The sequence below is a fragment of the Leiobunum rupestre genome, chromosome 6, assembly GCF_980474605.1.
Source record: "Leiobunum rupestre chromosome 6, qqLeiRupe1.1.hap1, whole genome shotgun sequence".
Taxonomy (NCBI): Eukaryota; Metazoa; Arthropoda; class Arachnida; order Opiliones; family Sclerosomatidae; genus Leiobunum; species Leiobunum rupestre.
Genome location: NC_143389.1, coordinates 69,543,921 through 69,565,639, shown reverse-complemented (window position 1 = coordinate 69,565,639; position 21,719 = coordinate 69,543,921). Strand labels below are relative to the sequence as shown.

Genomic DNA, 21,719 nt, shown 5'->3' with positions numbered 1-21,719 from the left:
GCGGTTGATGTTGATATTTTATCAGCAACCGTAATGTTTACCACAACGTCATTGTTAGACTTCTCTGGCGTGTTAAAGTTTTTGTCAGTATTAATCATTCCAAAATCATCATCAAAGTCACTCGAGCTATTATCAAACCATTTATCTTTTTGATTCATCATTTCTGGCGAGTCAGACTTCTCATCCAAGAAAATAACCTTTCCATCTCTTTTTATTACGGAAATTTCATTTTGTTGATTTACACCTGTTAAATTGTAGTCTACTTCATCCCTTCTTGGCTTGCGTCGGCCTGAACGATGAGTTTCTTTGAGTAGAAATGTCATACTGCGACCATTTTTTTTAATCTTAGATTTCTTTTCATCATCCAATATTTGCATTTGAACAGCTACTAGATGTTCGCTTTGTACTAAATTACATGAACATCTACGACGTGTTTCTTATCATCCAACGCATTTTTAACAACATACACTTGCATTTTTGGCATATAACTGATATATTTGTTATGAACTATTAAAGAAGCCAAAAACTGAACAGAATCTAAAGGCTTATCAGAGACAACATTAGGCGAACACTCTCTAAGTATTTCACCCACAAATTCTTCATAAGACAAATAAGCGTAAGAAGGAAGTTCCAATTTTAATTGAGCTTTTTGAACTTTAATTTTTGGGGTGTAAGTTCCCAAATGCTCATGGCTTCGATTACTTTCTTTAAGGAATGTATAGGTCTCGTAGATTGTACGAGTCACAATCACGTCTTTTTTTATTCCGTTCTTAGTAGGAAGTAAGCGCCTTTTAAGCTGACTGTTGTAACTCTCAGCCTGATTGCTGGTTACTGACATTATTTTATCGTCAAAAGCGGCAAATTGTTTTGTAGTTTTCCTGATTGTTCTAGTTCTTAAGTCATTCTTGAGATGCGAATCCATGTAGTCCGCAAAGTCTTTCGACCAATTTCTTTTAAAGCCAGCATACATATTATCAAACTCTTCATCAGTTTCACACTTAATTATATCTCTTAGGAACTCATCGTAGACAATCTTCTCCCTTACATTAGCTTTAAGCTTTCCAAGATAAAGTTTTACATTTTTCGAATGTGATTATGGCAAAAACGTAAATTTTTCTCCGCATTTTCACAACTATTTAAAATTGCATCAACAATTCCTTTCTTTCTATCTGTCACAATTGGAATATTTTCTCCCCATTTGTCATACTCTAGCAATGGAACAACGAATCGCTTCCAGAAAAAGGAATGATCAACCTTGTACCTTTTTTCATGCAGATTAAATAAAACTGGAAAAATAGGATTTCCACAGAGGTCAGTGTTTCTCATTACTACTATGGACAACTCCAACATCAAAAGTTGTGTCATAGGTAATGATTTGTTTCAAGGTTTCATTCTTAAAAGAATCTTTCAGTAAGCGTTTGCCTAAAGTTAAGGCTTCAGGAACCGTCCAAATGACTGTTACTCGACCAGAAAGTGAAATGTATCTAATGACTTCTTTAAGTGGCCCTTTTTGTAATGCTATGATATTAGAAATAGAATCTTCACTCAATCTCAAACTTTTTTCAAAATTAAACTTGAAATTTCTAGCTGAAATGTCTTCAACATGGTTGTATTTCACCTTAACTTCTTTTTCTTTGAACTGTAATTGATTAAGTTTGTTACAAGTTTCCGTTTGAGCCGCAGAATAAACTTTTAAAGGTCGTTCATTTTTAACTTGTGCTTTGACTAAATCTTTGACTGTGGACATAGTCCTGCAAAATGGCCGTTTAGTTGTTTTGGCATTTCCATGAGGTTCACGTGGCACTATTTTTTCGTTACCAAAATAATGAGCAATGACTCCAATTTTAGATTCATTTTCTGGATGGGAAAGCACATACATAATTTTCTTAAAACCTTGCACTTTTTTCAGATGAAAATATTGTTGCTTCACTTGTTTCACCTTTTTCCCAGAGTTATCTTTCCACGGATCTTCCTTTTTCAGATTTCCTTTTGTAGGTATAAATTTTATTCTGTCACATTTTACATCATTAATTTCATCTCTGGGGACACAAAAAGCATACATGTCGCCACCACGTACTTTAATATTCATGGGTAGCGGTGTGCGGAATAATGGCCCATCAAATTCATTATTTTCTATCGAGACCAACAGCATCTCTATTTCTTTAGTTGGCAAGGAGTTCTGCACTCCAGTTCGAAAGGGCTTTCCCTTTTTACCAATGGAAATATTTGTCTTTTCTTCGTCACTAACACTGTCACCATCACTGGTTGTTTCAGATATATAATTTTTAGTTTTATGGGTTTGTTTGGGCGTTGCTTTTGATGAACTGGAGACACCATTGTTACGTATCTTGGAGATTGAATATGTGATTCCATCATTAACTACCATTGGGCATGGTTTAGAGACGGCATTGTTGCCTGTCCCTGGAGATGGTTTAGAGACGGCATTGTTGCCTGTCCCTGGAGATGGTTTAGAGACGGCATTGTTGCCTGTCCCTGGAGATTGTTTTGAGACACCATAATTAATTATATTTTCTCCAAAATTTGAAACATCATTATTGATTCTCTCTGGCTGATAAAACAATTGCAAATATGTTTCTAGCTTTTCCTTAAAATTTGCGCGTTCTTTAATTTGTTCTCCAGTTTCTATAAGAATTGGAGATTTACAGGTGAGGGTGGTAATATCTTACTTAATTTAGTTTCTATTTGTGCAAACCCAAAATCACTATATACCAGATTTTCCGATTCAATTAGAAAAGCATTCATCAAGCCTACTACTTTTGGATGTGAAATAAAATTATTACAATATTCACCGTCTAGTTGATTACTACTATTACTGTCATTGAAATTGTCAATGACTTGGGTTAGTAAAAAGAACCTAAGATTATATTCTTTTGTTGCTCCACGTGAATTAAAAATAGGCAAGTTCCCGAACTTAGTAATAAGATCAAATAGATCTTGAGCGTGAGCTTTTAGAAAAGAATCAATATCCAATTTACTCAAATAATCTAGGAAAGCATCTTTAATGTTTTCAGGTATGTGGAATATTACCGGGTTTTCAAGATCAAAATATTTTGGTATTACATAGTTGTTCAGCCATTTCAATAACCTGCAAACAAAAATGTATTTCAACACAAAATCTTCACCATATTAACTGTTAACTAATTAGTTCAGTGACAAAGGTGGGCATGGTCAATTAAATTTATCTGAAATAATTTAAGTCATAATTTTAAATTTAATTAAGTGTATATGGACCTCTTTGTAAATCAGACTTGTCTGAAAGAGTTATCCAACAAAAGCCTTTTACTAATAGGGATGCACTAATATGGGGTAGAGCCAATAATATAAACCAATATTAACCAAGTTATCTATCATAATAGTAGTGTATATGATAAAAATCATTGTAAAGGAGGGTTTAGTGTACCATTTTATTCAATTTTTTTCATTTTACTTGTTACATATTTTCTATCACAAATTGAATACCTTGGTTCTTATTTGTTTACACTCATAATCCCCCATATCTAAAAAAAGATACGATCTAGCTTCTTAAGTCTGTCGTACGTGGCGTCGCCAATCAAATAAAATATTATTCTAAGTTAGTTAATCGAGAATTTTCTTATTTATGAGTTTTTCTTGAAAATATTTTTCTACTACCGGAATCGACCAATATCGGCTTTGCTTAAGCCAATTCCGATATTAGAAATACAGGCCAATATATCAGTGCATCCATATTTATTATTTTAACGCAAGCAGGTACGAGCTGGAAAGTTTAAGCGGAGTTTAGTGAAGGCATTTTGAAGGGGAAGAATATAAAAATGGACATGAGGTTTCCATTAGAGAAGCGTAAACCAACTAGGGGCAGTGTGTCAGAATTTAAAGCCCGGTGTACCTAGTAACAGAGACCATACCATCGGAGGCCTATCATCATAGTGCCCTACGCCAGCGTCCCCCTAGCCCGGACAGGTGACAAATCCAGCATGGGTAGCAGAACCCTACTACTGACGGTCTCACCTTTGACGCAAGCCACTCAACCCAGCAGAAGGTGCAGCAATGGGTGATCCAATCCCCACTTCGCACACAGCAGTGGGATTTAGAATGGATGCTATAGCAACTCCAGACGACACCCTACCTATGAAGGTAAGGAGCCAAACCCTTTGGAAAGAGCTCCTAAAGGGGAACGACGAGCACAGAGCAACCCAAGTAACCCGGCACAGCTGGCACCGGAGATCCCGGTGGGCTCCAAAAGGCCGGGAAACAGGACCGCCGTGCCCGCATATGGAGGCTCGCCGCTCCACAGCAGGCTACCCATTCCGCCGAGGCGGCCAGTTTGCCTGGACCCTCTCCGTTGGCCTGAACCGAAGTTCAGTATCCAGCCCAAACCTGACCGAAGTCGGAGGTGGAGATAGGACCATTTGATCAGAGCTAACATCTCCCAGTGCGCCACCGCCCTTATGGGTTACCAGAGCCGGACCCCGACTCCCCGGTAAAGCCACCAGTTATTGCACACTCTAACCCATTTAGGGCCAAACCAACTAGGGGGAGAACTAAGGAGTTATAAAAATTTTGAATAAATGGTGTTGCGAATTTTAATTAAGATTTTATAAGTTTGACTAGAAAACTATAGGCCATAATACTTCAGGATGGCAACAGATTAATAAAACCATCCAGCCTTTCATAGTACAATTCTTATGAAATTAAAAGCTTAGTGACTGTTACCGAAAATACGAAGCAATTTCCAGGAGCAGCAATGTAGGCTGCAGCTATTTTCCAAAAAATTCCTAAATGTTAATTTACTGTTTTGGCGGGAAAACGAAAGTTGGCCATTTTCAGTGTATTTCAAAACAACATGATTAGTTTTAGCCTGTGTATTTTGTTGATCAGAAATTTCTGAAGCTGATCAGTGACTTAACAGTAAAAACGCGAACCAGTAATGAGACCAAAGAAGGGGGGGGGGAACTAAGATTTAATGTGGGAAAAGGGGCGGTACTTCGACCGATAGGCCTTCAAGGCGAAAAAATTAAGACTTAATTAATTTTCGACTTAAGACTATTATGGTGTGACTATCGTCGTAACGAAGCATTTGCCATCTTGGATAAAGGAATATACTAGTATTATATTCCTTTATCAAAGTTGCCATTTGCCGCCGAAATTTTGCGACAAAGGCTTAGATAGTTTCAACTTACAAATAATAAAATTTGTTGTTAAATTTATTCAATAACACGAAAACTTCGTCAATAATTTTATTCAAAGCTTACCCAGATTTTAAAGTTGAAAATGCAATTTTTGTCCAAGGAAGAAACTAAATAAACTTGATAAGATGACAAGCTAAATGAGCGAGGCAAGCCAGCAAGCAACAAGAAAACTGCCAAGACTAATTAATTCTTACATAGCTTATATAGTCTTTGGAAAACTGGTAGCAATATATTTTATTTTTTATATACGAAATTTATTTGGTGGGTGCAAACAAGGTGCAAACTAGGCTTACACACCAGTAACACCAAGTCCGTGCTCCAACCATCGATAAATAACTAGGGGTTATTCTACAAACAATACAATAAATAAAGTAGACATTAAAGTATATTTTTATATAGTTTATTAACTTACTTCAACTATAGTTTAATAGAAGCTTCAATGAAAAATCTTCAAGGAAATTTCGGACGACTCCAAACTCTTCCATAAACTTCGGAACGTGTCCCACTGTCAGGAGCTCCAAGCTGATTTGGACAGGGCTTACCACTGGGCAAAATCGCGTGGACTTGCCTTTAATGAGACTAAATGCTTGTCCTCCACCTAGGGCATAAGAACCCCCACTTTGTTTACCATATCAATGGCACACCGCTCAATACCACTCTGTCTGAACGGGACCTAGGTATTCAAGTTGACCCCTCATTGAAATTTTCCATCCACACTAACAAGGTCGCCAAACGTGTCCGAGCTGTGGCTGGGCTGATCCGCCGTATTTTGTGCTTCCACTCTCCTGTTGGTCAAATCCCTCTACAACTCCCTGGCACTTCCCATTTTCGATTATTGTTCTCCAGTATGGTCTCCATACTTGGAGACTGACCAACATTCGCTCCAAAAAGCCCAGAACCAATTTACTAAATTGGCTAACAAAGTCTCGGCCGACTCCGCCCCCGCTCGAGCAAAGGCTCTAAATATTCAACCAGTCATGATTCGACATAAACTCAACAATTTATGCTTACTTCACAAATTTTTCCACAAGAATCTGGTTCTGGGCTTTTCGGACTATTTTTCCCTTGACTCTGGTTCTCGAACCAGGAGCCACTCCCTCAAACTAGTCAAACCACGGGCGAGAACCACTTGCCGGTTACATTTTTTCTCCCACTCAGTTGTTAATGATTGGAACGCTCTCCCACAATCTATTGTTTCGATTACCGACTATTTGCAATGTCGTTCCTCTTTAAGTGACCATTTACTAACCTCTTCGCGACACCCCCCCTGTTTGACTATATTCGGCCCATTATTGTGTATTTTTCTCTTGCTTTTGTTTTTTTTTCTTATTTCACTTGTTTTGTATCCTTGTTTTTTGTTTTTGTTGATTTTAATTCATTAGCTGGTTTTTTTTCGCTTGTCCGGGGACAAAAAGTTTAAAGTTTTTACCCTAAAACGTTTTATTCGCCTGTTCTCGGGGTAAGCTTTACCCTGTCCCGAATATTGTTCGCTTGTTCCGGAGTATTAGGGTTACACTTTTTACTCCTCCTCGAAAGGAGGTGTAGAGGGAGTAATCTAGTTTTGTCGTCTGCTTAAATTTCGTTTCACGAAAATATGATAGGAAACTTTTTATAAATAACCTTTAACCTTTAACTACTCCCTTTCTACTCCAATTCGTTTTTTTCGTCAAGACAGAATTGTAGTAAAATGACGTCATATGGCTACACTTTTTAACCTGCTCAAAAAACCACCTATTGTACTCAGTAAACATCCTTGTACCTACGTGTCTGTGCATAAGTCGTCACGGCTTGGCAGACCATTGTCATTTATAAATAAGTAATATTCCCAAGAGCCCAGGACCTGCATGTTTGTTTATATAGTGCTTGTTGAAATATTGGAAAGTACAACAAGTGTTTCCCTTTAATCAAGGCGGAGCTTAGCTACGACATAATGCCTACGACACTACGACCAAGCATCAATATTTAAATTATTTAGTTTAAATAATTTAAATCAGATATAATTTTGGTGGGAAATATCGAAAAAGGGCCATGAAATTATAAAATAGAAATATTACCCTCTATAATTTGACTTGGAGCTATGTTAAAAATGGCATTACATTTTAAAATGTGTATGCATAGAGCCACCATTATTCTCACCATCGAACATCACGCCCACAAACTTCTGCCATAAAATTTCCCTTCACAATTCGTTTTGTGATGGTCTTAGTAATTTACCCAAGAAATAAGGGGCCCAAAAATTGACCTTTGCACAGGGCCCAAGAAAAGCTAGTTACGGCACTGTGAGTCATTAACAAAAGTTTTATCAACGAAGACGGAAACCAAAAAGTGTGTAAGGTCTCTCACTGTATAGTTTAGACAATTAGTAAAGGTGTATATTTTGCAATACACACCGTACACACCTTTTTCGAATTTGCCGATCTCTACCGAAGACCAAAAGTCTACACGGTCTCGTAAGAGAATGAGAAATCAAGGATTCTATATTTTTAGAAAAATATAAAATCCTTGGAGAAACCCCAAAAAACCAGGATTTTTTTAACTTTCAGGAAAAATCTCAAGGGGAACGCGTTTCGAGGAATATCAAATTCTAAACGGATTGTTTACAAAAAGCAACGGAAAAGAATTGAAATTTTCACCAAACGTAGTGTCCTTTCTTAAAAAAAGGAATTACCTTCCAGACAGTTGCACTCACAAGCTAACGTCTCGGTACAAAGTTGACCGTGGAAAGGTAAAAGATCTCTTAGAACTGTGTCGTTACATGAAAACGCCATGGACTTATTTTATCTCGGTTTAAGAACATTTTAAAGATCGAGTACATCGGTAAGAATAACTTAGTCGCTATAGTATATTCATTAAAGTCACGTTGATTAAAATGTAACTACATAAATATTTATTTTGATTGAATTTTAAACTCAATCGTTATAAAAATGTTCTTTTAATTAAAATAAATAAATAAATGATTCTGGTATTTGATCAGTTTTGAATTTTTTATGCCACAATTTTTTAACTACCACAATACAATCCTGCCTTTTTAACTATTAATCTAGGAGTTACCACTTTATTACTAATAATCTATGATAGTTTAATGTAACAAAACCCATTTAACTTTACTTACGTGGCTTTTGTTTTTAAAAGAAATTCTATTTAAAACGATTCTAATGCTCCAAAGGTTTTTAGAATTAGTCTACATGTTCTTAGGACACGTCTTTATTAATTAAATACCAACTACCAAGCACCAAATGTTATTATTTTATTTGACAGATGAATCTAAACATTTAATTTTTTCTCAAAATTACCTCCGCCATGTTACGTCGTTTTTGCTTTCAGGCGACGAGTGTGTGGTGTGTCTTTTAGTCAATGTAGAGGTATTCACCCGATGGTTTTACACACCCAAACCTCGCGTTTTCACACTCGCCAGCTTACGAAGGCGTAAAATACGTACGGAGAAAAGGGATGACTGGGATTTATAATGGAGAAAGCATATCTACCAAGGCAATTAGTGAACCATATACCGTTTTTTAGCCAGATAACATACACAGTTTGTGATTTAAATTTTAAATTCGAAGAATTATCCCACCATTCTACACTCGTGTCGTTATTCGTCCCGATGTTGATTAAAACGAAATCCCTCTAACAACAGGTCATTACTGACATATGGAGTGAACACTTAAATGAGATAATACAAATATATTTTATATTTGTCTGGAAGAAAGACGAAATTTTAAATTCGGATAATTACGATTAATGGGAGTATGAACATAATTATGGTGGATCAACGTTTTTCAGATTTTTCAGAAGAAGAGAAATTGTAGTTTTCAGGTTGGGTACGTTTCTCGCTAGAAATCAGTTTATATAGCTAATCAAATGAAATTCAATAATTTGTTTCTCGCTAGAAATGAGCTTCCCAGCAAACACATATAGCTCCATTGGATATCCATGGCACGTTAACTTTGGATATTATGATGTCTGGGAGATATCCATATATCCAGGTTTTACGTCACATGGATATTCCATAGATATCCAGATGTCATGGTTTTGGAGATCGAGGGTATATCAAAACTCTGGATATTCAATATCCAGGGGATGTTGTAGGGATATCTCAGGGATTAAAAAAATAACCTATTTAGGATATGACCAGGATATAATATATCCTAGGGATATCTAATATATATTCTAAAGATATCTTAAAGATATTTATAATGTCCATATTATGTACGTTAGAGGTCTTGGGGAGTTTTAAATTTTCCTAAATTATCCATATAAATATATTTTTATTTTATTAAGGATAAAAATTTATTTATATTGATTTTTTTTGGTTTATTAATGACTATAATTTATAAATAAAGAAATAAATTTAAATAAAATGACGATTCTTGCATTAAAACCAATTATTACCTATATATAGCTAAATAATTGGTGTAAATGCAAGAATCATCACAATAACATAACCAATATAATTAAAAAGATTTAGAATTAAGTGAAATTACCCTTTTTTAATAATATGATTGGAACTAGGCATGATGACGAAAGATATCAAAAGATTTATTAAATACACCACTAATAAGATTTAAAATTTCCTTTGATCAAGGTTTTATTTAAAAAGTTCTTTGCTTCCAAAATCATTGTGAAAGTTATTTCAATATTATAATTATTTAAGTTTTTCTTTTTTACTTACTGCTGGGCAATGGTGTGACCAGTCTCTAATTATTAGTTCAATTTCAGCAATCGTAGAATTGGCAGCGCATTTAGATCGTTTAACGGCCGCTAGAAATAAATTATTACTCGTGAATAATAGATGTAGAATGAGAAAAAATCTAGAGCAATATACTAAGGATAATTTTCATTGTGATTAGATCTTGAAGTTTTTTGCCTTTTCTTCCTTCCCAACTGTAATGTGAACCAAGGGTTTTACTCTATCAGAGTGAATTGAAAAAATTTGCTCGTGTAAATCCATTTTATCGCTAGCAGCAAGCTTCAAAATCAAATTATAAGCAAAGTGCAAGCTACGCTAATTTAAATAAGTGAAAAAATAACATCAAGAAGCCCCATTCAGAGTTAATTGAAAAATTTCCATACATTTTTCTCGTGTAAATCAATTTTATCACTAGCAGCGAGCCACAAAATGAAAAAGCCGACTACACTAAATAAAATTTTAAGTCTAGTTGGGTTTTTTTTTCACATTTAAGAGTAATAGAAAAATTGCCATACATTTTACTTGTTTAAACCATTTTTCCTCCAGCAGCAACGTCAAACTCAAATTTAATGCAAAGTGCAAGTCAAGCTGGTTAAAATTAAAAATTTAAGAAAAATTACCTAGACTTAGGTGAACGGTTGGAAAACTGTAAGATTTCCAAGTCATATTGACTTTTGTATTACTGACTTGAACATTAAAAAATTTCTTACCTCTTATTAATAGTTCATTTAAGTTTTTATCGTATTACTACTTGTTGAAAATGGGCCTTGGCGTCTAGTAAAAGCGTTACCATGCTGGCGCGAGCGTGCTGGCGTTACCAACTACCAAACAAAACAATTTAGTACGCATGGATGATAAATAGAGGCACGGCCAACTTCGATCACGCGCTGCCGCTATAGCACGTGCTGTCGAAGATGGCCGTGATAAAATAAAAATATTAATTTTCCAAATTATTAAAATTACTAAAGTTATTTAAAGAATAATATATTTATTTTATTATAAATATAAAATAAATTTCTTATATTATTATAAATTGGATGAAATGTAAAACAGAATATTCTTAAGAATTGAGCGCCAAGTTTGAAACTTTCTATACTTTTTTACTTTAATTTTGAAAATAATCATATTTGATTTATTGGAATTTTGGAAATAATTCTTCTAAATATTTACAAAAAAAATTTACTTCGTGTTTTATAGATTTAAGACTAATATTTATATATTGCTGTATATTTAATTAATCTATGCAGATAATATCGGTAGTCCTGCGTATGTAAAATGTATTTCTCGTTCTAGTATATTTTGAGAAATTTTATAGTAGTTTGAATTAATTGGGAAGCTGTGACGCGAATGTTAATAATTAGGAAATTGATATCCCTGGGATATTAAAGAGACTTCCCAATTTTTGTTATTTTGGACATAAGCAGTCTCCGATATTCGGACGTCCCAGGGATATGCATTAGATTTTGAAACTTGGATGTATGAACTGTAAGATATTCGGATCATATATGGCTATCCCCGGGACTTTTGTGTTTGCTGGGTTATAGCTAATCAAATGAATTTCAATAATTGTTTTATCCATGGAAGGATAATTTTATTTTAAGGATATGTCAACGCTAGCTCTGATATGATTATTATCCCTCTGAATAAAGTAAAAGTCAGATTATTGAATGACCTTTATTAATACATTAAGCAATTTAAATAATAATTATATTTGAATCTTCGAGGATACCAACCACAAAAGAAGATAAACCTTTAAATCATCTTGATGAAACCTGAAAAAGAAATTATAATAATAAACTGAAAAAGCAATAAATTTATAGTGTTTAATTATTAAAGCAACAAGAGTTTGAAGACCAAAACTCTTACAACGTCATTTAATACCATCGCTAAATGATTTGATGTTATTTATGATTGTACATTACCCAGCTTCAGTTAGTATCATACTTATGGACATTGTTACTTATGATTGTACGTTTCACAGCTTCATTCAGAGTTATCCTTATGGAGTAAATTACCTTTGATTGTACGTAACACAGCTTTAGGCTATTGGGAAAAGGTGTGTACCCACCTTTTTCAAATTCGCCGATCTCTACCGAAGACGGAAACCAAAAAGTGTGTCGGGTGTGTACGGTGTGTCGGTGTGTCGTTTAGTCAATTAGAAAAGGTGTGTATTTTGCGATACACACCGTACACACCTTTTTCCAATTCGTCGATCTCTACCGAAGACAAAGACTCGTACAGCGTCATTTATAACCATCGCTAATTGATATTAAATTTCACTAAGTATCATACTTATTGGACATTGTTTTTATGATTGTACGTTCAACACACCATTCTTAACTCCATTTAGTGTCTACCTATAGATATAATTACTTATGATTGTACGTTTCACAGCTTTATTCAGTGTCATACTTATGGATATTCTTACTTATGAATGTATGTTTCACAGCTTCATTCAGTGTCATACTTATGGATATTCTTACTTATGAATGTATGTTTCACAGCTTCAATCTGTGTCATACTTATGGAGATAATTACTTACGATTGTACGTAACACAGCTTTAGGCTATTGGGAAAAGGTGTGTTATTTTCGATACACACCGTACACACCTTTTTCCAATTCGCCGGTCTCTACGAAGACGGAAACAAAAAAGTGTGCCGGGTGTGTCGTTTAGTCGCTTAGAAAAGGTGTGTATTATTTTCCGATACACACCGTACACACCTTTTTTCAATTGGTAGATCGAATCGCTTAACAACGAAGGAATGCGAGTATGTTGTTGAAACACTGTGAACCATTGTCTGTGTTGGGAAATTAGTCGTTACGAACGAGAGAGAAAACCGGTGTGTCGGGTGTGTACGGTGTGTAAGGTGTGTTTTTTAGTCTGGGAGTTGAGGGGAAAAAAGTGTGACGGGTGTGTACGGTGTGTCGGTGTGCCGATTAGTCAAGCCCGTATTTATCATCAGTAGCATATGAATGTATTCATTTTCCAAATTAGTTAAGACCTTTTAATTTTATCTGGTATATTATTATGAAATGAAATACTAGTTTAGCAATTTATTGGTAATGAACTTTATCGTTAGTAGTTATGATAAGAATAAGATAAAATAAATTCCATTGTAATATTTATTTCATAGTACCAAAAATTCTCGATAGGGGCTCGTGACGTACCGATTCTCAATTAACTAGTTCATCGAAAACAATCCGAATGGGAAACTTTCTAAATACTGTGTCACATTTTTAATAATAAACCCCTTTTTATACCCGCAAACTATTTATCACTGTTATCTTATTTATTAAAATGGCGAAAAATTAATTAATTTCATTCCACGCATATGCATTTCTGAAGTGTATTTCGCTACGTATATGGAACATTTTATCTGGTCCTTTTTTCTGAATGACGTACACAATTTCGGTATTTGGCCGGAAAGGATATGTTTAATCATCGACTTAAAGTACTGTGTTGAAAACTCTACCAAACAATTAATTATCTATACCAACGTATTTCTAACTATACTTTTTCTCTGATTATAAGTCCTCTTATTCTACGATTTCACGACAATTTGACATGTTCCGAGTAGAAAATTCCCGAATTTATTATCTCAAGTGATTTCTGATTCTAGTAAAAAATGCTAGTGTCCTTTGTAAATTTATTCACTCTTCTCTTATCTTTCCCTCTCTGAAAAGTAAAACGTTGAACATCGTCTAGGACTTTTTATTTTGATCAGCTGTAGTTTTTCTATATTTTTATAAAAAATGGAAGCCAAAATTGAAATGTCTGTAACTAAAACTATTCTTAGGTTTTCAGTTAAAAATAGTATTGTCAAAGGAAAAACATTTTTCTTTAGGACAGGTTATTTAGATGTTTTTTAGCAAATCAAGCGTCTATTGGAAATATTTTCTTAAAGCTTGGTACTATTTCTAAAGACTACATCAATGTAAGTCCATTTATTATTATTATTGCTATTAATATTTAATCACTCTCCTAAGAAACCTTATATTTCAATTCTATTTACTTTTACTTTGTAGATCGAAAAGAGGGAGATACTGAAGTAGAAGAAATTCTTGCTATATTATCTGGTGTTCTTCGTCACAACTCGAGTCTAACAACATCGTAGCGTTTACTTCTACTGAAAAACGTAGTAGAACTGAGGAAAATGAACCAACGCATTCGAATAAAAAATCCTACTACTATAATTAACCTTTAAATTCGATTTTGCGTTCTTTATTGCATACCATTACCATATTTTATTTAGGACTTACTGTATTTAGAACCATGGCGCCATCTAAACTTTGAAATAATCAGTAATTAAATCTATTGATAAAAGGACTCAAGTGAGGACACTTCCCCTATTTCCCGTGACGTACCGATTCTCACGTGACTTTCATTTTTCTGTGTGCGCGTACGATTGATAAGATAACTGAACTTTTAGCAATGGGTTTTTTCACATAATTATTATTATTTCGGAATAATCTCAAGAGCCTTATCTACACGTCACATAGCGTTCTTTCTTTCAGTCCTGGGGAATTGTCGAGGAAGGTTACGCAGTTTTTTGCTCCGTTTTCAGCTGTTCGTCGGATGTATTTTACGGCATAGGCTTAAGGATTTCCGACCGTCAAAGAGAAAATAGTAAGTTTCTATTTTCATACATTATTTTACTATATTTAAAATGAAAATGAAATTTTTAGGTGTTCTTTTATATTAGACAGAAATTTAAGCCTAAATTAGGTCCTGTATGGGGTAAGATTAGCGTAGAAAGTAAGTTACTATTATATATATATATATATATATATATATATATATATATATATATATATATATATATATATATTAGACAATTTTCCAAACAATTTGCATATTGAAAAAGCGTTTATATTGAGAATTTATTTAACCATATTGAGAAAATTTGGTTTAGTAGGCTTAGTGATAAATTTAGGTTTAGCATGTAGGCTTAGTGAATGTATCATTTGAGGGGGGGGAACAGAGAGAGATTCTAGGGATTGTGACCCGGAGGACGAGATAAGATATCAGACTGATTATCTCGTCCTCCAGGTTATAATCCTTCTCTCTGTCCAGTGAGCGATTTTCGTGGTCGCGCGTGATTGAAGTTGGCTGATCTACCTCTACTCAGGTGACCCACGGGAGGACCACCCAGCGGTCAAGGGAATTATAAATAATGAAACGGATAGCTGCGTCGGTTTAGAGCACCGGTATATAAATTCGGATCACATGGCTGCGGCTGGGAGCACCGGTATATAAATTCAAACCACATGGCTGCAGCTGGACGGCAACGGCTTGCTGCGGCTGGATGGAAGGTCTTGCTGCGACTGGATGGAACGGCTAGCGGCGGCTGCGGATGGATGGAACGGCTACTGGCGGCTGCGACTGGGCAGAACGGCGGGCTGCGGTTGCGGCTGGACGGGAATGGCTGGCGGCGCCAGAACTTGTTGTAGAAGCGGCTTATTAGACTCGAAGTCGAACTCATTCTCCCTCCCAAATAATATTTGTTTTATAAATCTAAAGACAGGGACGTACCACGGCGACAGAACTCGTTGTAATTATTTTTTTGATTTCTTGTATACTTTTGGTAATAGTGTTGATATCATAGATAAAAACTAGCCCACGTTATTTAAAAGTATTTAAAATTAACATTAACTTATTTTCAAATATATTTTGTGCGATACATAAGAATTAAATATAATTTATACAGATCATAGAATCAGTGCTTCTCTAGCTTTTTAAGTCCAAGTAGTTATTATTTTGAGAGTTTTAATTGTGAACTACTGACAAATTTACAATTTCCAAAAAAAAATAAAACTGAAGATGGACCTAATAGTCATCCATGGAAGTTCCCGGTGGCAAGGTGTGCAGTGTCGAAGAGGCATTACCTCGTTGAACCGCGACGGCGAAGTGCTAGATTAAGTAGGAAACTGAATGACGGATCGAATCCTACGACCTATAGCGTTGGTCAGTTCCAAACCGAAGGAGCCAAGAGTTTTGATGGCCATTGCTTTAAACATATAATTTTACTCAAGCGCCGAGTATTTGGATCTCTTCTTCGTTTCAGCCTGGGTAGCGGTTCAGAAAGGGGCTGTTGAAAAATTAAGATTCCCACTGATTTAGATGAAGTCAGTTATATAATGATCTTAGTATTCATTAATTCTTTAAGAATATGTATTGGTTATCTGATTTAATCATGATTAAATTAATTAAATCCCGATTGAAAAGATTTTATAATGATTAGTATGATTAAATCGAGATTAGAAATTTGAAGGAGAATCAGAATGATTATATTGGTGAATGGAATGTTTACAATTGTGCTTGATTAGAACGAGCGGATTAGAATAATTTTACATGAAAACAAGTCGGTCAAGCCCGTAATATTACCTCTCCTCGGAGGGGTATAAGTTCATTCCCTACGCGCTAAAACGACGATATTTTCCTTTGGGGGTGAAAATTATGTCCAAATTGGGCCGAATTGAAGTAAATAATTTCCCTCTTCCCGCACGATAAATACAAGGAATCGATCTTTCAATTCCCTGTCGTTATATCGAAATTTATTTTTTCGGTCCGTCCCAAAAGTCAGTAAGAAGGGCACCCATACATACAAAACACACACTTAACAACCGGCGCCACGGTAGGCGTTAACGAAAACATTTATGATAATAACCTAATCGAACAGGCCTCATAGTCACATTAACGAATAGACAAATATTATAACGCAATCAAGGAACAAATTATTACTAAATTTTCTCCAAAAATAAACCATTTCGTGAAAGATATTCTACAAAAGCAATTAACAAACATCTTTATTCATTAATATAATTCTCAAAAATATTTTGTGTCAGGTCCATCACTACTGTACATTGGTCAACTTCTTTTTCAACGATATCCCTAAAAACAAAACCAAACTATAAAAGGCCATGACTGATACACATTACAATTCGAAAGACAAAGGGTAAAATTTAAATCAAAATAAATAAACCCAAAGTTGAAAACATGTGTAAGGAAAAACAAAACACAGTAGACGGAATAGTTAGGGCTCTTTAAAAATAAAAACAAACAAACCCAATTGATGAACTGCATCAAACATTTTAATCCGTCAAGAAAACGTTTCAAATAAATTACGAAATAGTAAAAACCCAGTTAAAACCAGATTAAATTACATGTAAGAGCCCGATGTATACAACTCGAAATTATCGTTATAAATAAACCATTACGCCAGAATTCAAATACGCTAAACGCACAATAGATAAAATCATAAAAGTATACGACTGATAAAAAAAACCCGCTCGATAAGATTAAAAAACCCTCTAACGAAAATATCTTTGGTAGAATATTATTTCGCCAAACAGAACGGCCCAAGTTCGAAACCTATTGTTTATAATCAATAGAGAAGACGCTACATTGAAATTTATTCAATGCAATAATTTAAATTGTACACGTAATCTTGTTCTATTGAAATAAAAGCCAAAATGTAATACTCTTAATTAAAAATATACGCTTCCGATAAAACTGAAGGTCTAATTTTCGTTGAAGCGTAATAAGTGTCGGTGATTCTGTGGTAGAACGAAGTATGAGAGAAAGCACCCATACATACAAAACGCAAACAAAAAACTCAACACCTACAACCGCCATAACACAAACTCAACATTCCGACATTACAATAACAAAATTTCCAATAAAACTGAGTTGAAACCGTCGTGACGATGAGCGTTAACGTAAAGAACAACCAAAACCAACCCAACCGCAAATTCGTCCGTTAACGCTCACCGTGGTTTTGCCAACTTTCAAACTACAAACACGGAGATGGAAAATAAAACCAATTAGTAAACGCAAGCTTGGTGATCTAATTCTTAACATTAAAAAAACCAGAAACCAAACACTTCCTCCCGAAAAGAGATTTTTGACTAATGAAATTATAGCCAATGCAATTAAATCTAGAAAGCACTTACACTAGTTCCGCAAGAAGGTTTTTTATTAGTTCGTCTTGCTCGAAAACCTCAAGACTCTGTGACAACATTTCGTCATCGGCTGACCTAACATATTCACCGTCGTCAGTAATATCAATTACTACATTATAAAAAACAAAAATATAAGTACCAAATTGATACCACACTTTGAGAATTTTTTATAAAGGTCGTCGAGGTTAAAATCGAGGTGAATATAGCATTTAACAGTTACTTTTTTGGGGAAGAATTGGGAATTTGCGCCCTTATCCCTAATAACGCTTTCATTTCGTAAATTTGAAGAGGTGTCATCCTAAATATATACATTATAAAATTAATCTAAAAGAACCGCCTTCATAAATCAAATCGTAATAATGAACGAGAAAATAATTACGAATGATATTATAAAAAAATAGAACAAATTGACTTGTGTGATTAGAAAACTGTCAAAAGGCACACCAGGCTATCAAAACACATAAACCAACTAACCAAATACTGCACCTACTGTATTAAATGTAAAACGTGAGCCTATTTAAGAAAACCAAATACAAGATTTCTAAACCGAAAAAATTATCTACTCCACGTATTTTTTAAGATAATACCCATGGATAACATTTCAAAATACCGAACTATTTACGTTGAAACACACACTCCTAAATAAGGAAATATTTTAAATTTCATATAGTAGTTTTAGCATAAAAACAAAATCGATTAGTATGGCACTTTAAATAAAATAAACTAAAAATAGACATTTAAAAAGTATCACCCATATCCTTACTTATTTCCATCGACAAAACAGTATGCATTTTGCTCCAATGAAAAACTACCAATTAAAGTCGTGGTTTCCGGACATTCCTCCCACAATTTACATAAATATTCTATTGTTTGAAGAGGATCACGGTAAGGAAGAACACCACAATTGAATTTCAAAGCGTTAACTATCATATCACTTGGAACTCAATTTAAATAGCCGAACGCCGCAATCATATTAACTTGATTGGGAAATACTAATGATTTCTTGAAAAATAATGAGGCCAAAGGAAAATGCCAATCATTAGAACGCTGACCCAACTCTTGGTAAAACAGCCCACGGGTTATTAACTAGGTCGAACTTTAGTTTTCCTTTAGACATCCCTATAAAAAAGTTAATCAGCAGAAATAAAAAGTGCTATAACGACGCTTAAACTTTCCGGGGTAAAATTCAATAATTTGTGTAGCGCAGTAACACAAAAAGTCACGAAATGGGAATTTATATCAGCTTTTCCCGCACTATAGTGTTAAAGGAATAGTCAGTGAAACTGACTATCCTTGCGTCGATTTTGGATCGGCATGCCTGAGTTGTTTTTAGATTTACCAAAGATATGTGAATAAATGAAATCAGAAAAATGAATGCTAAGTTACTTAAATCACCAATAAATTCTTTAACAAAATAAAGCAACTACGAAAAGCAATTATGGACCCTAACACATTTTTAGCTAATAATACACTTTAGAAAAATAATAAACAATACCTTATACGCAATGTCTTGGTGTTTTAAATATTCAGGGGGACCAAGCTGGTTTTGGTGGACGCCGACACGCCTTAACTTAAGTTAGGGAAAAACATGCTGGTACTGGAAGTCCAAGCAATGTGATTAATTAAGGTACTGGGAGACCATTAAATACTCGGGAGTTTTTAGAATTAGGGGCCAATGATTACCAACTACTGGTAAGCTAACATACTTAACCAGCTTCTTCTCAGGAACAATTTACCAGTTACAATGATTTTGAAAAAATATAACTACTAGGGGTGTGCGAGCACTCGTTTTAAACGAGTACTCGAAACGAGTTCAAGCCGAGTATAACTAACATAATGGAATCGTTCGAAATTGGCAGACTTGATGATATTACAAGTAGTTTTGTGGTGAGTGATAATGGACTGAATATTGTAGCTGCTATAAGAAATACCAGCTGGATACATATTCCGTGCTTCTGCCATACGTTGCAGCTAGCCATTAAAGACTGTTGGAACAACCTACAAGGGGACACTGGATCTCTACAAATTGGGGCCATCCTTGCTAAATGTAGAGGAATTATAGGATATTTCAATCGCAGTACGATAGCGTCGAACATGCTTAAATTAAAACAAGCAACTTGTAGTGAAGAGCAGAAGAATAAGAAACTTATTCAGGATATAGATACACGCTGGAACAGTACATATTACATGCTAGAAAGACTTCTGGACCTCAAAGCTCCAGTATCTCAAGCTCTGACTGATCTCGAGCATGATGTGTTAACGACAATGGAATGGAAAATCATTGAAAACTTGATAAGAGTTTTAAAACCATTTGAGGAGGCAACTAGGCATTTGAGTGCTGAAGATTACCCAACATTGTCCATGGTTTTCCCAGTTCTGCATTGCTTGCAAGCGGAATTAATGAGACAAAGCTCCTTACCACAAGATCTTGCAGAAAACATTGCGGAAATATTTTCCAAGGCCTTGCGATTAAGATTCAAGGACTTCCGGAATGATAAATATTTCATCCTCAGTATGTTAGTTGATCCCAGATACAAGGCAGTTTTAATGCAGAGCCATGAAAAAAAGAAGGGAGTTATGCTACTGCAAAATGAAATTGAAAGACTTGTAATAAGCGAAAAAACTCAAACTGATGATAGTGATGGCGAGGAAAGTCCAGATGATCTCGACAATGACGAAACCCAAACATTATGGAGTGTTCTGGATGCCAAAACAAAGAACTCAATAAGGAACGCAGTGAGTGATGAAATTGCAATTTAGTGTTGAGTGTTTTTGAATGGTGGAAACAGTACGAAAATAAGTATCCTAATGTGGCTGAGGTGGCTCGATTGTTGTTAGCTGCGCCTGCTTCTTCTACACCCAGCGAGCGCCTATTCTCAGCCAGTGGTTATACATTGTCCAACAGGCGCGAAAAGCTATTACCAGAGCATGTAGAAAAATTAACTGTTATCCATCAAAATCTTTTAAAAAATGCAAATTTTAAGAAATAAACAAATAGCATCCTAATAAATATTTTGAAAGTTCATTTAATATTCCTGTTTTTTTTCATATTACTCAAATATTAGCTCAACGTGAAAAGATTTAAAAGTTTTATCCTTTAAAACAACTTTTTGGGGGTAAAAATTTTAAAATCGCTCAAAATTTAAAACTCGCCTAAAATTTTCAAGCTCGTTAGGGTTTTTCAAACTTGTTAGAAACTCGGTTCTTAAAAAAAGGGTTAAATTAAAACTCTTAAGCTCGCTTAGTTTTTCAAGCTCAAACTCGAACTCGATTCGATAGCCAAAAAGTGATACTCGCACACCCCTAATAACTACCGAGTGGATTGCTGTAAACCACAAAGGGGTTTCACTAGTGGTATCATGGGTAACAGTCGTCTGTTATTGAGTTTTAAAGGGGCAAGACATAAGACATGAAATAATAAGGCATTTAAATTCAATAAATAGTACAATAGAGTTCCGAAAAATGGTTTTAAATATTAACGATCACCGTCCATGTCCTTCTTCCAATTACTTGGCTTCTGCACGCACAATTACTACACCCTCGAACAATTGCCGTACCACAACAATCAGTTAAGTTCATCGACTCACAAACACACCTGACTACTTCTCCCGATTGGACGTGTTAACTTTTCCCTAAGCTAATTACGCACCATCCGCGCGTTCCGAAGAGTCTCCCTAACTTCACATAAGTTAAGTTACAAAAATATTGAATACCTTCTAGCTGGCTATCATGGGTTTATATAGTTAAAAATACAGCATCTGCACTGTTAGGGGTAATTAGATTAGGAGGCCGGTTTGTTTATGGGTTTAACTTTAGGTGGCGCTGGAGTTCGTAAAATTGGAATTCTTAAAGTTTCAGCGCCAAAATTCAACTTGAA

General features: G+C 34.9%; 1 protein-coding gene across 1 annotated transcript; it reads left to right on the top strand.

Moving 5' to 3' along the window:
• Positions 1 to 19,678: 19,678 nt before the first annotated feature.
• LOC149943299 (zinc finger BED domain-containing protein 4-like) lies at positions 19,679 to 20,832 on the top strand. The gene is made up of 2 exons (XM_090179619.1): positions 19,679 to 20,578; positions 20,632 to 20,832. Exons 1-2 carry the CDS (start codon positions 19,679 to 19,681, stop codon positions 20,830 to 20,832), a joined length of 1,101 nt encoding a protein of 366 aa, XP_090035745.1.
• The last annotated feature ends 887 nt before the right edge of the window (positions 20,833 to 21,719 follow it).